The sequence below is a fragment of the Micrasema longulum genome, unplaced genomic scaffold, assembly GCF_059751315.1.
Source record: "Micrasema longulum isolate JH-2025_06_02 unplaced genomic scaffold, ASM5975131v1 h1tg000127l, whole genome shotgun sequence".
Classification (NCBI taxonomy): Eukaryota; Metazoa; Arthropoda; class Insecta; order Trichoptera; family Brachycentridae; genus Micrasema; species Micrasema longulum.
Genome location: NW_028277333.1, coordinates 2081939 through 2097152, shown reverse-complemented (window position 1 = coordinate 2097152; position 15214 = coordinate 2081939). Strand labels below are relative to the sequence as shown.

Here is a 15214-nt window from a genome sequence, read left to right as displayed (position 1 = left end):
ACCTGAAAAAGAGCGACTACCAATAAAGCAAGTCATCATCTTATAATGAATACAATACAACGTATTCTGCAAGACTAACTGTAGTGTCCAGAAAACGTCAGTCTAGATAAGAGCAATGTTTTGCAGTGCATCACACCATTAATATATGAAGAACAAATGAACTTGGCCTATAAAAATACCACAAGGCGTGGTAATGCTCAGTCAGCCCAAACAGTCAGCCCAACAAGTCAGCCCAACGCAGTCACTCAGCTCCAGTATGCAGTTTAAGTGCAGCCAGTTCAACTTCTCATCGCCGCCACGCTTGCGCTCTACAACATAGTCTAGTACTTATTCAACGTGCAATAAATACACATTGGAAAAACCAGCATTGTCTCTTCTGTCCACCTCTAACTGGGGCAGGATCACCAACACTCACCATAAATCACCACATTCCACACAAATCACTCCCTATATACCAAACTCCAAACGCACAAATCAATAATATACTAACAAATATAAAATCTTCTCATTACAGCTTATCCTGTTTAGAAATTTGAATTACAAAATAAATTATGTTGTGTACGTAATTAGTTCTGTGTTAGGTTTTTTTAAAATTGTTATTTATATGTTTTTCTATGTCCACATCAATAAATATAAATAAATTGTGAGTAAGTGATCAGTTTTACCGCTTCAAGTGCCCCCCAAGTAAATATTTCATAACATTTTTAACAAATATTTGTATGGAATCGAACCTGAAACCTCAAGGACGTTAGACGAACGCGGTAACCACTACTCCACGTCAAAAAAATTCATCTAGGTCTTATTCTAAATCACATACAGAACTGTATTCTTTGCCCGCCCGGACACGGAGAAACAACAAAATATACCGTCAGCACTGCAGCTGTCTGACAATAAAGGAATTATTTTACTAGCAATTTTGAAACATTTTATTTCTAAAGCTGAGATACATATTTTGTAATGCATAACAAAATTTTAAGTAGAATGTTTTGATATATCTAATAAAAGCTATCTTACCGGCTTTGCTATCATAAAATAACGATATTCACAACCGTGTATATTCACCTTTGTAAAAAACATTTATTATTGCATGCGGTCAAATAAAAATTTTCCGCGCAATTTCCTTAACGACCCTATTTCCAGGCCATTTAACAAGATTTCAACTTCCCAGTACCCCACACAGGTGTATATTAGGTTCAGTGTCAATCAAGGTTTACCTTCACCGAGCTACGCACATCTACACGCTGGCCAATACGTTGGCCAACACGCTGGCGCGCGTATTTTCAACGAAATTGCTTCACTGCTCACACCTTGCCGAGTTGTTGAGGACGCCCTAAGCGCAATACTCGTGTGCGCCTTCTTCGGTAGCTCATAGCGTACTGAAAGCTCGGTCAATGTTTGGATGTGATCCCCAGCGTTCGGCCAGCACCCATTGATCTGTGTTGAAAAACCGACAACCAACGAATCGCGCGTCAGCGTATGTGCCAGCGCGTGTGCCAGCTCTGCCAGCTACAAATACGCCCTTCTGCATGTTGGCCAATCCATGTTGACCAACGTATTTTATTTTATTCAAATAAACAGCAATTGGTACCTTTTATATATTCGTTGAAAAATACATAAATACACATACAGGTTAGTAAAGTAAGTTATGACGTCACACGTAAAAGATAGAATTTGAAAAATAATTAATACCGACAGTTATTCACAAATTTATAAAAATGAAAAGGTAAACAGCATAAAAAATATAAATAAACATTTATGAAAATATAACCCATAAATTTATTCGAAAAACAAAACTACTACCATCATGCCATCTCCCCGTAAAGGTAGACAGAGATAATGGACTACGACACATGTCTATCTTGGTATACGTTCCTAGTTTCTTCCACATTCATACATCCTGTCATACATACCCTACGGTTCTGCCTGCTTTTGACATGACTTGACTTAAGATTATGGTTTATCTGATCTTAGTCGTCTTCGTCCCACGTTACCGTTCATTCTCGCCATATAAACCTGTTTAACCATTCGTTCACCATCCATTCATTCTACATGACCAAACCATCTCAGAGACCCTTTATTAATTTTGTCAATTATACCAAACTCAGATTTACACTCTCGCCTGATTTTATCATTTGTTACAGTGTCATACATTGATTTCTCACACAATTGTCTAAAAGATCGCATTTTGAAAACCTATTAATAAATTTATTATCACAGTTTTGAATAATACTAAACGTTAAAATAATATATTATTAACTGTACGTTCTAATTACTAGTCTCTCCCTAAGGAAGGAGAGAAGGGCCGCCCTGTAGGTACTAGGTACTAGCTAACATATTGGCCAACGTGTAGAGGCGCTTTTGTGTTGGTTCCATCGTCCCATGTAATTCAATGTAATGAAAATCGCTACAAATCACTAAGATCATTTTTCAAATTATGTACAAATCAAAGTTTTGGACAATCTGAAACAATACTGTCTCATGTGTTTAATTTGAATAGTGCATTAATTATCTAAAAGGATTGAGTTTATAACCCTGCTTAAATTTGAAAAATACGAATGGAACCTAGAAAGGATAAAAAATGTTCAACATTTTTTTTTTTAAATACCCAGATTATAAAACACAATAAAACGCTTTGCACTTACAGCCAATCTGCTAAACAAAAAGGATTTTCCTTGAAAATAGACGCACTATATCTGAACTATGCTATTTATATAAGTTATCTTTATATTTATAATTCTTTTGTACGGGTGATGTCACTGAACTACTCCTAAACGGCTGAACCGATTTATGTGCGGTTTTCAGCGAAATGCATATCTTTGCGCTGCGCGTGTTCGTAGATATTAATTTTCAATATAATATGAAAAAAAAAAGTTAGAAGGATGAATGTTTTTTTCATCGACCATCCAGGGTTGCATTCAAGAGAATGCATTTACAAAAAAAATGAAGGATATTTTGTTTCTAAAAAGTTTGTTTTTGAATTTTTACAAAACACATTCGCTATGTATGGATCCCAAACAGATTATTTCCTTACATTGATTATAATTTCTTCCTTTTTATTTATTTTTACTGGATTTTTGGTAATACTAAAATGATATTAACTGACATTCGATACATTTTTGAAAATCGCATTCATTTCATCAAAAATCCACATTTGAAAATGAATTATTTCATGTTTGGGAATTCAACCATAAACAAGTATCTAGGTCCCTACTTAAATTAGATTTATTTTAAAATACCCACATTATCCACACAAATGGATGTTGTAACGCTGTCCGAAACGTAATCAAATTCGATGGACATACGTCATTACAATCCCATATCTGATATGCTAAGAATTTTTTCATTTAAATTGTTATATGCACTATTCTTTTTATTTCAAAGATTTATTTATCGTTTTTTTCTACATATTATTATTTCAACATTTACGCGGAATACGCAAGTTGTGCGATGTAAGGGTGCAATTTAATTTGGGATGATTACAAGAACACAATACTTTATCAATGCTGACGTCACGCTAAGTCCGTGGATAACGGATGATGGACGACAGTATAATATACCCGACATTATCAGCCTGTTAAGGGTGACGTCACCCCTTTCTAACCATTATTTAAACTTGATTTTATTTTAAATAATAAGAATCTTAAAACGCAGAACTGCATCTAATACAAGCCAATTATATACATCAATATACTGGAATTTTATTTTCATATGTAGTATAGTTTAATTTAAGAATATATTTACATCGAAATTATTTCACCGACTAATTTAAATTACAAACAAACCAATTAATCAACTTAAATCGTAGAATGACATTAAAAAATATAATTATTCAAAATAATCATCAGAACGAATAAACAACAAATCGAATTTCCATATTAGGTCATAGAACCGTGAATGTCAAAACTAATATATTATTTCCTATGCAAAAAGGTTTTATACTTCTTATAAAATTTATCAATATAATTTAACTCTCTACGGTTGAATCCAGTGCTCATCTACAAGCATTTGAATACTCTCGAATTAGTTTTCAATAAAAAACCATGTGTATTGACTGATTATCTAATATATAATAAGAATAGGGTTGTGATCTAAGAGTATATACATCTACTCTAAGGTTGTGATCCTGCGGCTAGTGTCTCGGACTCACGGATCAAAGGTCCGTGATTCGAATCACATTCTGCTCCAACTTGATTCCCATTTTGCAATAGTGAATTATTTACAACTCGTTAAAAATGCCCCTTAAATGAAAAATATGGGTAAATCATAAGAACGCAAATATTTAAAAAAGAAAATAATATTTTTTTAGTTTGGAGTAACAATGGGAATAATTGAAATATTTAGATGACCGAAATATAGGCATTCGAGACATGCAAATAATCGAATGCAAAAATCGAACCATATACATGTGTAATGACAAAGTACTACAAAATAATAATGAGGAAGTTTAGTCGTACTGGAAATTTGATATTGAGCATGTTTTATTATGCACGGTAAAAATTAGAGCAATAAATTGATAAACTGTACATTTAAATTTCTTGAAAATGTATTTAAAAAAATAATAAAACATATTGTAATAAGAACGAACTAATTTAAATGACGTCACTAGTTCACCGAAATCAGCCAATGATTGAACGTTGTAATAGTTATCCTATTTCCGGGAAACAAACTGACCAATTGGCAGAACTAACAAACGTGAACTTAATACGTCACACGCGGAGTTACTTTAAAATGAAATAAAAATTAAATTATAGCGCTGATAATACGACACATAAAAACATTTAAATTTGTGAATGTTTATCCACATCTTAATCCGCTCAGGTTCATCACTTTATATTATAAATTTGAATCCATCGCAATAATGTATTTAATATTTCATACTTGAATTTTATTGAACTTGAATTTTATTGAACTTGAATTTATTGAACTTGAATTTATTGAACTTGATTTTTTTTCAACTTGAATTTTATTGAATACGAAAATATTTTACACATCCGAAAAATCATTAAAATTAATTTCCTTTGCTTTCAAAATATCATGTCAGATAGTACTCATCAAATGCATTTCCCAAAAAGCGCTTTAGAATCATTCTATGCTTAGTCCGAGTTAACTTTTCGTATTAATCTCTCGAGAAACCGTTCCGAATGAATTCTCTCGAAATGTCAAGTCTTGTCAAGATTCATAACTCGATTGTCTCGGAATCCATTCCGAATAAATGAATCGATTGTCTCGAAAAACCTCTCGAAATGTCAAATCCGAATTCATATCTTGAAATGTCAAGTCCAAATTCATATACCGATTGTCTCGAAATCCATTCCAAATTAATGTTTCGATTGTCTCGAAAAGTCAAGTCCGAATTAATATTTCGATTGTCTCGGAAAACGATTTCGAATGAATTCACTCGAGATATCTCGATTATTTTTTGTCAAGTCCGAGCGGCCTCGATTAATTGTAAGCATTTCGAAATGTTTCGATCTTTTTAATAATCGAATATTTTCATAATTTCAATTCGATTATTTCCACCGTTAGTTTGGAGTACAAAATATACATAAATGTGCCAGGCTGTGGTTCCGTGGTAGTGTTACAGATTTCCAGATTAGGGGTCGTAGAAAATACGTGTTGGGAGCACTTAACTTGTGAAAAGAAAATAAAAGACTCCGGGAGGTTAACACAAATATATCTGGGGTTTTAAGTAAGAGCGCGCGGTCAGAGTCACTCCCTCCTCGGGGCGACTTCTCGTAAAAGAAATACTTCACCTTTAGTGACAACCAGCCGGCAGAGCAGATGAAGGACCCTTCTTACCCTCTCGGGGTGCGGGTAGGAAGCTGTGATCTCACGAACTCGTTCCTATAGTACTTCATTTGAACTTAGTTATCCAGAAAGCAGCCAGTCCACGTCTAAGATATTGATGTTATCGAGTGCAGTAAGGTCAATTCTTTGTTCTGCTAAAAACAGCCAGACCGTTTTCATACAAAAAGTTGTTTTAATCACCCTTCTGAAAATGATATCAATCACCAAAACGGTATTTCTCAATTTGCAGAAAACACCCACAACATTAGAAAATCTTAACGAATTTAAAAATCATTAAAACCGGTCAAATACATAATTAAAATCTTACTTGTAATGTAAAAAAAAACTAATATATTCCTTGTTTATCATTTGTTAAAGTCAAAAACATTCCAAATGTTGTGGAGATTTGTTTATTCACTCTTTTCACAAATGTGCTATTATCTCAGTTCCACTTTTCTATGGCTTGCTGCTTTCTGCATAACTAGATTCATTTGTCGACTCAATAGAGTCTAAATAATTATAACCTCGGTAAACAAAAAGGGACTAGCCTACGAGTACTTAAAGTGCGTAATAAGACTAGACATTTATTACAGAAATCCACAAATACATGTAAATTCATAAAAGATCTCAGGATACTGTAAATGCCTATCCACAGTGCATGGCAATGCCAATCGTCAAATTGACAAGTGGAATAGTATGTTCCAATGAGTCAAGGTAGTTTTGATAATCTCAAAATTGAAAATATAAGGATAGGAATTACATCGGGTAATTATGAAATGTAACGGAGAGTTGGATGTCTGATATCAGACGTCCACCAAATCGTTCGGACTACATATTTGTTGGCCTTCTTGAACCCTCAAAAACGAGCCGGAGAATTTCTTTTTTCTTCTGTAGCGTGCTTGACACCGGAAACCTCTCTCAAGTAATTTCGTGTTGCCAACATTTGAATTCGACAATCCCGGTTTATGGCAACAAAATTTAAAGTGTTGTCAGTAGCGGGGCTTATTAAACTAAATTCCTACGCGTATAAATTGATTCGTTACAACATATTATTTTCCATACTGAAAATTACTCATAAATCAAATATATGTATAAGGTCGGAATCTCGTAATAATTTACAAACTACCATTAGATTACTATTTTTCGTGATGACTGTTAATATTATTGATTGTTAATTACAGTATTTTTTGTGGTTATAATTATTGTACATTTGTTTGAATTATAAAACATTTTTATATATATCTGATTTAGTTGCCTTCTCTTTCACAGTGGTTGCTAGTCGCTCGATTGTGGAATAATCTACCCACTCGGAGACACTCCTTCTTTGTTTACATTTAAATGAAAATTGAAATGTCACTGTATGAATACTTGAGTTTATTCTTTCTTTTCTTACTGTCTTACCCATTTCTCATCCCTTCTTTCTAGTATAGTAGTTACTCTTTTAGTCAATTAAGTTTTTATTTAACTCTATAAAATGTAAAAAGTGCTATAATCCATATTTTTATAAGAGTTTTTCTTTCCAAATATAGACGTGATGTTGTATCTAACAGAATTAAAATTTTATTTTCAGAATGGACCACTTGTGGATAATGGCAATCTTCCTTGCGGTGAGCTGGAGCCTTGGGAACACTTCGTGCCCCGAAGTTTGCATCTGTTCACTGGACATCAAAGGGCGAAGCACCGTGACTTGCACGCAGGGAGACATGGTGTCTATTCCAGTAGACATGATGGATGTCACCACAGAAGTCATCGTCATCTCTGCTCCCAACGACGACTATGTCAACTACCTGACTATAGGCCCCATATTCACTCAGCCTTCTAAAAGATTTACGAATCTCGAGGAGATTCATATTGTGCAATCCAATGTTCCATCCATAGGCCAGAGTTCATTTTGGGGTCTCAGAAATCTGAGGCTTCTGAACCTCACCCACAACAATATCTCCGCAATTGTTGACCACAATTTTCGGGGTCTTCTCAACCTGGTGGAACTGTACCTCGACGACAACAGAATAGAAGAGATGCCCAGTGAAACTTTCCACTACCTGATGGAGCTGAGAGTTTTATCGCTATCTAGCAACCGTATATCGGTATTAGCACCAAGACTATTCAGGAAGTTAGGAAAACTTAATAGCTTAGACTTAAGTGACAATCCCTTGATAGAACTGGCTCCTGAAGTCTTTAAGGATATTCAAGAGTTGAAAGTTTTAAAATGCCGTCGCTGCAAGCTCAAATTGATCAACACACAATTATATCATCTGCTTGCCGGCCTACAACATTTAGATCTGGGAGAAAACCATTTCAAATACGTAATGGCAGATGAGTTCAACGATTTGAAAAAACTTCAAGTTTTAAAGTATGATGGAAATCAGCTACCCGTGGTTTTAGAAAAAACATTTATAAAAAATAATTTTTTGAATAGTCTTTCTCTGGCGAGAAATCGTCTAGCGATGGTTACCGCTACCGCTTTTCTTAATTTATCGAAATTAAATTATCTTGATATAAGTTACAATAAACTTGACAAGCTAGATCCACAGTCTTTTCAGCCGATCGCTGAAACTCTTTGGACGTTTGACATGAGCGGAAATCATATTGGAATTCATGACATAGCCATTGTTCTACAACTGTTAGTAAATGTACGCAATCTGGGGCTCGCGAATTTGGGGCTAACAGAGTTACCCATGGGAATATTCACTAACAACCAGCAGTTAAAATCCCTTAACTTATCAGGAAATCATTTTGTTACATTTCCTACACAGGTTTTGGCTCCTGTGATTTATTTATTAGAACTTGATTTAACCGAGAATCGCTTAAAAGGTTTGGATGAAAACGCACTATCCAGGTTTACGGAGATTCCCAAGCTGTGGTTGGATTACAATCCGTGGACATGTGACGTGTGTCATATAGGCCCCATACTGGCTCATATAAAGTTACTGAACGCTTCTCTCAGGGAACTCATCTGCGTGTCCCCGAAAAGCCTGGAAGGTTACCGGCTGGGTTGGCTCTCTCAGAGCGAGCTGGAGTGGTGCGGAGACAGTGGTGCGCGCTTCATGGGGGAGGCGGGCATCCTCGCCGAGGAAGGTCGGCTTAGCATCATAGCCTCTTTACTACTGCTGCTTTTTGTCGTACTGGCTGCCCTCACCGCAGGAATCTGCTACTCCAAACGTCGTACAGCCCAATATTACACAAACGAAGATAAAAGGGGACCACAGAGTGAAAAGATTTTTGATAATCAGCTGGTTATATTTGGTGAGAATGATGATCTTAACTTCAAATTTCCCGTGGCTGATATATCGGAAAAGCCATACACCTTAGGCCCCAGCGACAGTCTGGTAGTGTCCACAATCAGCCCACAATAACATGAGGTTCCTCACAGCAGTTAGCTGGGCACATTCTATGGGAGGAATCAGGAGTCTGTCATGTGAAACCGATTGATGATGTCTTCTCAAAGAGTTCGAGAGAAAGTATTTTAACGAGTTAGATGATATAGAATACTTTATTATTTATCAAATAAATAAACAAGAAATTCATATGTACCTATATATACATATATATACATATATTTAATAATGTGAATAAAACTAATAATTGAACATAGTCATAGTAAAAAAAATTGACTGACGGTAAAATATTAGTAGTCACTTAATTCGTTTTTCTCGATTCCGATATGAGTATCTTAATAATGTTTGAGTCTGATATATTTTTATGCTTTTAAAGGTGCGCAAGCAAATTATTCGTATTTTTAGTTTAACACTTCGTTTTATTTTTTCGCATACATTTAAAGATAATTAAAATATTCTAAGTATAGTTAGTAGTAAATAAGAGCTCGCAGTAAACACAGGTTAACATTTGTGCGTAAAAATGTGTCATTTCTTTTATTAATTTTGTTGTTTCATACACTGTAATAGATTTTGGGTTAAGTAATACAGCTGGATGTAAAATGAGCCAAAATCATATTTTTAATATCATTATTCGCCATAAATATCGGTATTCGTGAATCGATTTGTAGTTGTTTAGTATAAATACGACTGACTTTGAGTTCACCCATTCGGAGTACCTACCTAATGAAGTATCTACGTATAGATTATGTACTTACATACTTCCGTAAATGCCGTATTCGGGACCAATATGATCAAAGCATTATCAGTCAGGTTATAGTTGACCTATTCACTTTGTTATTACAGCATCACGTTCAGACGACGTCATATCAATGAATTAATTTCAATAAAAATAATATGAGCATCCTAAACAGAAAATAAAGCTTATTTCATTTCATGCATAGAATGTAAAAAAGATAAAGAAAGGTGTAACTATTTTAACATTGCATCGTTACGATATCATAATAATTCGGTAGTCAGATGGCAGAAGGGACCATCTGTAATTTTCAAAAATGTTCAGGAGAGCTGAAATACGTCTCAATTTCAAGACTTTAATCCAGAAGCTAAAATATTTTAATGTTGCTTTTCAATAACAAATTACCATTCTAAATGACGCTAATTTTTTTATTTTTTTGCTGCGTGTGTTTACTGAAATATTAATCAAAACTTTTGAAAACTACAACATAGTCATTTCACGGCTTAATTGTTTCGTATGATTTGAATAGTTTTTACATAGCGACAACATCGGTTTATTATTTAAAGTTATAAAAACTTCATACTATAATAATCGATTCATGAAAAAAAAATATTACTATAAAAATTGCCACACAGCATTGTATAATATTTCAATTTTTTATCAATCTCATATGATTTTTAAATTGTAGGTATACGGGGCCAGTTGCATTGAAAAAGTAATACCATGTTTAATAAAGTTTATTTTTCATCGAACTGTGTAAAATGAGTTTCTTTGGCTTATATTTTTTATGTAATCTATTCTACCCTTTTTTAAGATAAATTTTATTTACTCTACTTTTTTCGATGCAACCTACCCTCGGCCTGCTTTATTCAATTACATGTATTCATTTCTCAAATGTTCCTTATAAACATAGTAGCCATTATATAACGGAATTTAATTATTATTTTTACTTTCATATAAATGCAAAAAGAAATAATCATCATAAAAAAATACTAAAGCATCAATTCAAAATCAACGTATAAATTATTATAATATGTACCTATATCATTTAGGTAAAATATAACTTACTTACATATTTTGTCTTTATATTGTTAAAAACTGGTCTTTGTTATGGATTTGATTTAAAAAATGGGAGGGATGTGGGACCAATTACCTTAGAATTGAAATTGTCCATTTAGAATGGCTCTCCATGCTTAAATGTCTTTATTGCTGATTTCGACATGCGTGTAACGATTTTGTCGAAAAACAGTATGGTTATCATATAAGTTAATATAATTTTTCAATTGCAACATAAGATTTATTATTTAAGTGCTTATTAAGTATTACTTAAGATTTGTCCGCTCCCTAGGTACAGCACGTTATGGTACCTAACCACAAAAATCTCTCCAAGTCATTTACTCGGCGTTTTACTCGGCGGCTTACTCCCGTAAGTCCTTCCAAGTCAGGTTTGCATCCAGTAGGTCAGACGTGAACTGCCAACAAACTGTCTGCCGTGGACGTCCAGGGCTAGGAAAACCGAATGCGGATCCAGGGAGGCATCAGTAATATAATAAGTCGTATCGCCTCCGCTTGTCATCGGAGGTTGCTGCGTCCGTTGCCATATTTCTACATTCTTTATTTAGTCAAACCACCGCCCCACCATCATCGTCCGAGGCACCTATTTATAAAACTCAATAGTTTGTTAGGGGACTAGTGAGGTGCCACGGTTGCGAAAGTGGCATTGATTTTTTTTAGAGGAAACATCTGATCTCCTGAATAACTTAATTTTATTGAATTGACACCTGCTAATTCTAGCCGCACCCAAGGCCACATGCACTCCTAGCTGTTGAAAATTTTGGACTCTTTCAATACCTCAGCTAGATGAAGCCAGTGGATTTCGGGCATCTAGGAACAAAATGTTATTCTTATTGGTATTTCAAACATTTATTTTTTAACCAATGCATAGAATAACATGTTTAGCCTATCAAAAATGACTGAGTCGCCAATAATGACTGCATCAGCATACTCTAGGTCACAGAGTTTTTGGGAAGAGAAGATGGATATTCCTGGAAATCCATAAGAATAAAGGAAACGACGCAAGGGCGTACCTTGTCGAACTTTTTTTGTGTATAATTATACATAATTTTTTAAAAACGAGTGCCATTTATTGTGTGAGTGAAGTGAATAATTTTAATGGTAAGGCTTTTATTAATTTTTCTTATCAAATGCTTTCTGACAATAATTGTCTAATGAATCCAAAAATGCAAACCATAATAATAATTATTATTAACTTGTTTTTAGTATCTTCGTAAATATTTATGAACAGTCAAAAAATAGGCATGTTTAAAAATTAAGGAGAAAATTCTTCAGATTATGTCAATATCGAATTTTAAGAACAAAGATCCAGGAAGGCTTAAGTTTTACAAAGTTCTTATTGTATTTGATTAATAAATATAAATTTATTTCTGGTGGACTAAATCTATATGTGCATAACGAATAAAAAAACATCCATACATATGCCTGTAGTATCTACATATTATTTTACTTAAAACAAATTAAACGTGTTTTTTTTCAAGCCTGGGTGTTTTATGTTAAGTTCTAATTGGGGTTTTAGCCTCTTGGCGAGTAAAATAATAAAAACAAAACGATGAAAATTATCGATAAACAGTTGAGTAACAGCCCATCTTACGAAGGACATTCATTTTATAATAGTAACACGCGGTTAAGTATTTAAAAAGTGATTTATTATTATCGTAGAAGACAAGTAATCTAAGTTTTTGATTGGCGTTTAACATATCATCTCGTCGGGAAGTTCATGTTTATTCAGAAAAATTTATAATACCGTTACTAATCTTTATTTTTTGCTATTATAATTTAGTATAAATATAAATATGAAAATCTATTTGACATATAAATATATACATATAAACATTGTATGGAAGTGAATTGCATTTCAATCGAAAACTGGTAATTAACTGCAAACTATTAATATATTTTATGTACATTGGATTTAAAAAGGATTTTTTAACGGTCTTCAAGATTGTCATTAGACGTTTTTTTATTCACTAAAATAAAATCTACGTTTTTTTGTGTTTGGATAAATTAAATATAGTTATAAATAAAAAGAAAGTATTTTAAAAATATATTCGAATCCCCTACTGTATAATATATTATTATACACTTTTTTTACCTATATTTAGTGTGTCTCAATAATTATTGTACATAACTAAACATGTAATAACGTATTATAATATGATTATGTGTATCGATACTTTAGTGTCTTAAGAATATTTCACTTTTAATATTAAATATAAGTACCTACATACATAGATATTAAATATTGATATTTTTAGCTTCCCATGTATTATCAAAATCCTTTTCTTAAAATATTTGTTTTGTATACTTTTTTTATTCAATCCTTTTCTTCCTGACGGTACAAATTTGTCCGGGTGTAAAATAATTCATATGTCTCTTATATGAAAATGCTTTTAATGTATCTTGTCATTGTCGGTACATATTTGTTCATTTTATAGTAGTTTCTGCCATTTTGAAATAATTCAATCCAAAAAATAGCTCCCGAGGATCAGTTTTGTCACCCGTTTAATTGTGTAAAATAAACTCCTTTACACACCTCAATATTATAGTTATGATAAAAAGTAATTTTTACTATTTCCACTATTTTTATGGTTTGAATATGATGCGGATTTTTCATTTTTTTTGTGACTATACCATACAGGAAAAATTACAACTTTTTTATTGTTATTTTCTGACTGTACAAATTTGTATCAATTTTTGTTTCCTTTTAAAAAGTTTAAAAAAACAACGAAAATATGTAATTGTTTTCAAGCTATAAAGAACATAATTCAACAAGAAAAAGTTCAATAACTCAGCTAAAATCTATGTTTAGCAAACAAAGCGTTTATGTATTTCGTATAAGTCACACTGTTTTAAATTTAACCCTTTTGTTTTGCTTCGTCACTTATTGTAAGAAATAATTCAGTTAAACTTCTTTAGGTGTGCAGTGTGTCTGAAAAACATTTATATTATGCAAACTTATTGAAACACCTTTATTGTTGAATGTTCACTCCGTTATGGATATTTTCCAAGTTTTACATGTAGCTATACTCATATAAATAATATTATAAATCACACTATGGAAATATTTATTTTATAAAAAGCTGTATACTTTAAAAGACAGTTGAAAAATAAATTGAAAATACAACCTGAGACGCTGCGCTATAACCCATATTTAGCATATGCTAAGATATAAATAAAGCAAAAAACGTTACATTCGTTTCCTGTAACTAAATTTCTTATACCTATCTACACTTAAAAACACTGGTAAGTGCTCGTAAAACATAGAATTTCAGTTACCCACCTAAAATACACCTGCATAGAAAATTTATGTACGACCTACCTACTCGAACATACTCGGAATAAATTATGGGCTGTACGACTATGATATGTAATCAAATATAAAAACTGAACGCAGGTCTCGATAACTAATATGTAGATGGAAAAGTCTTACGGGGATATTATCTAATCTTTCCATATTTTTTATGTAAACATTTTGAGTTATATATGTTAATTACCCCATCTATGTATCATGAAAACGAATATTATTGTATGTATTTTTTACCATGTCCCATTATAAATGTTTGAAAAAAATAATTATTAATTTTGTTCAAACATTAAAAAAAATAATTTTACTTAATTAATAAGTTTTTTTCATCATTTTTATGTGTAGTTTTATGTAATTAAGAGTAATATAATTAGCTTGTATTTATTCTGTTTTTGACAAATATATCGACTGTAAAAGAAATGAACACAATTGCTTGTTTTTATTTGTATGCAAAACAAAATGCGTGAAAAATGATGATGTGGTATTATAAAATATTGCTATGCTATCATAGCACCGACGAACTGATGACCGCGGGTAAAAAACGATAAAAAGCATCAAAGGTCAAAAAGAGATGGAAACCGAGTGCTCAAGCATTTGTTATACTCGACCTGCAGAAGTTTATTAGCTCAGCAGTGCGATTCCGAACGCTCTCTAGAAGGTTAAAAAAGCGTTAATTTTTTGCCAGCAAATGACTAGCGACGCTTTCTCTACCCCCTAGAGAGCGTTCATAATCGCACTGCAGGTTTGCATCGGTAATATAGTAAACCTGTAAATACTTTTTTTTTTTTTAATTTTTACAGTAAATACTTATCATAATGACTTTACTTGCTGTAATCAGTCATTGGATAATAATTTGGATTTACATATAGAATGGTAAGTTAAAAATGAGAAATATTTTATTCCAGTAAAGAGAGCTGGGAGTGGGGATGCGGATAGCAGGCGTGACATTCTACAATAAGAAAGCCGCCTGGGGGT

At 32.9% G+C, this 15214-nt stretch overlaps 1 protein-coding gene across 2 annotated transcripts in view; it reads left to right on the top strand.

Annotated features, from left to right (window-relative positions):
- LOC148284377 (uncharacterized) overlaps positions 1-14668 on the top strand; it is a 472082-nt gene extending 457414 nt beyond the window's left edge. For both annotated transcript variants that reach the window (XM_088241191.1, XM_088241185.1), the window contains one exon: positions 7358-14668. In XM_088241191.1, the coding sequence (XP_088097317.1) occupies positions 7359-9143 (1785 nt within the window). In that variant the 5' untranslated portion in view covers position 7358 and the 3' untranslated portion in view covers positions 9144-14668. The remainder of the gene's footprint in view (positions 1-7357) is intronic.
- Positions 14669-15214: the final 546 nt, after the last annotated feature.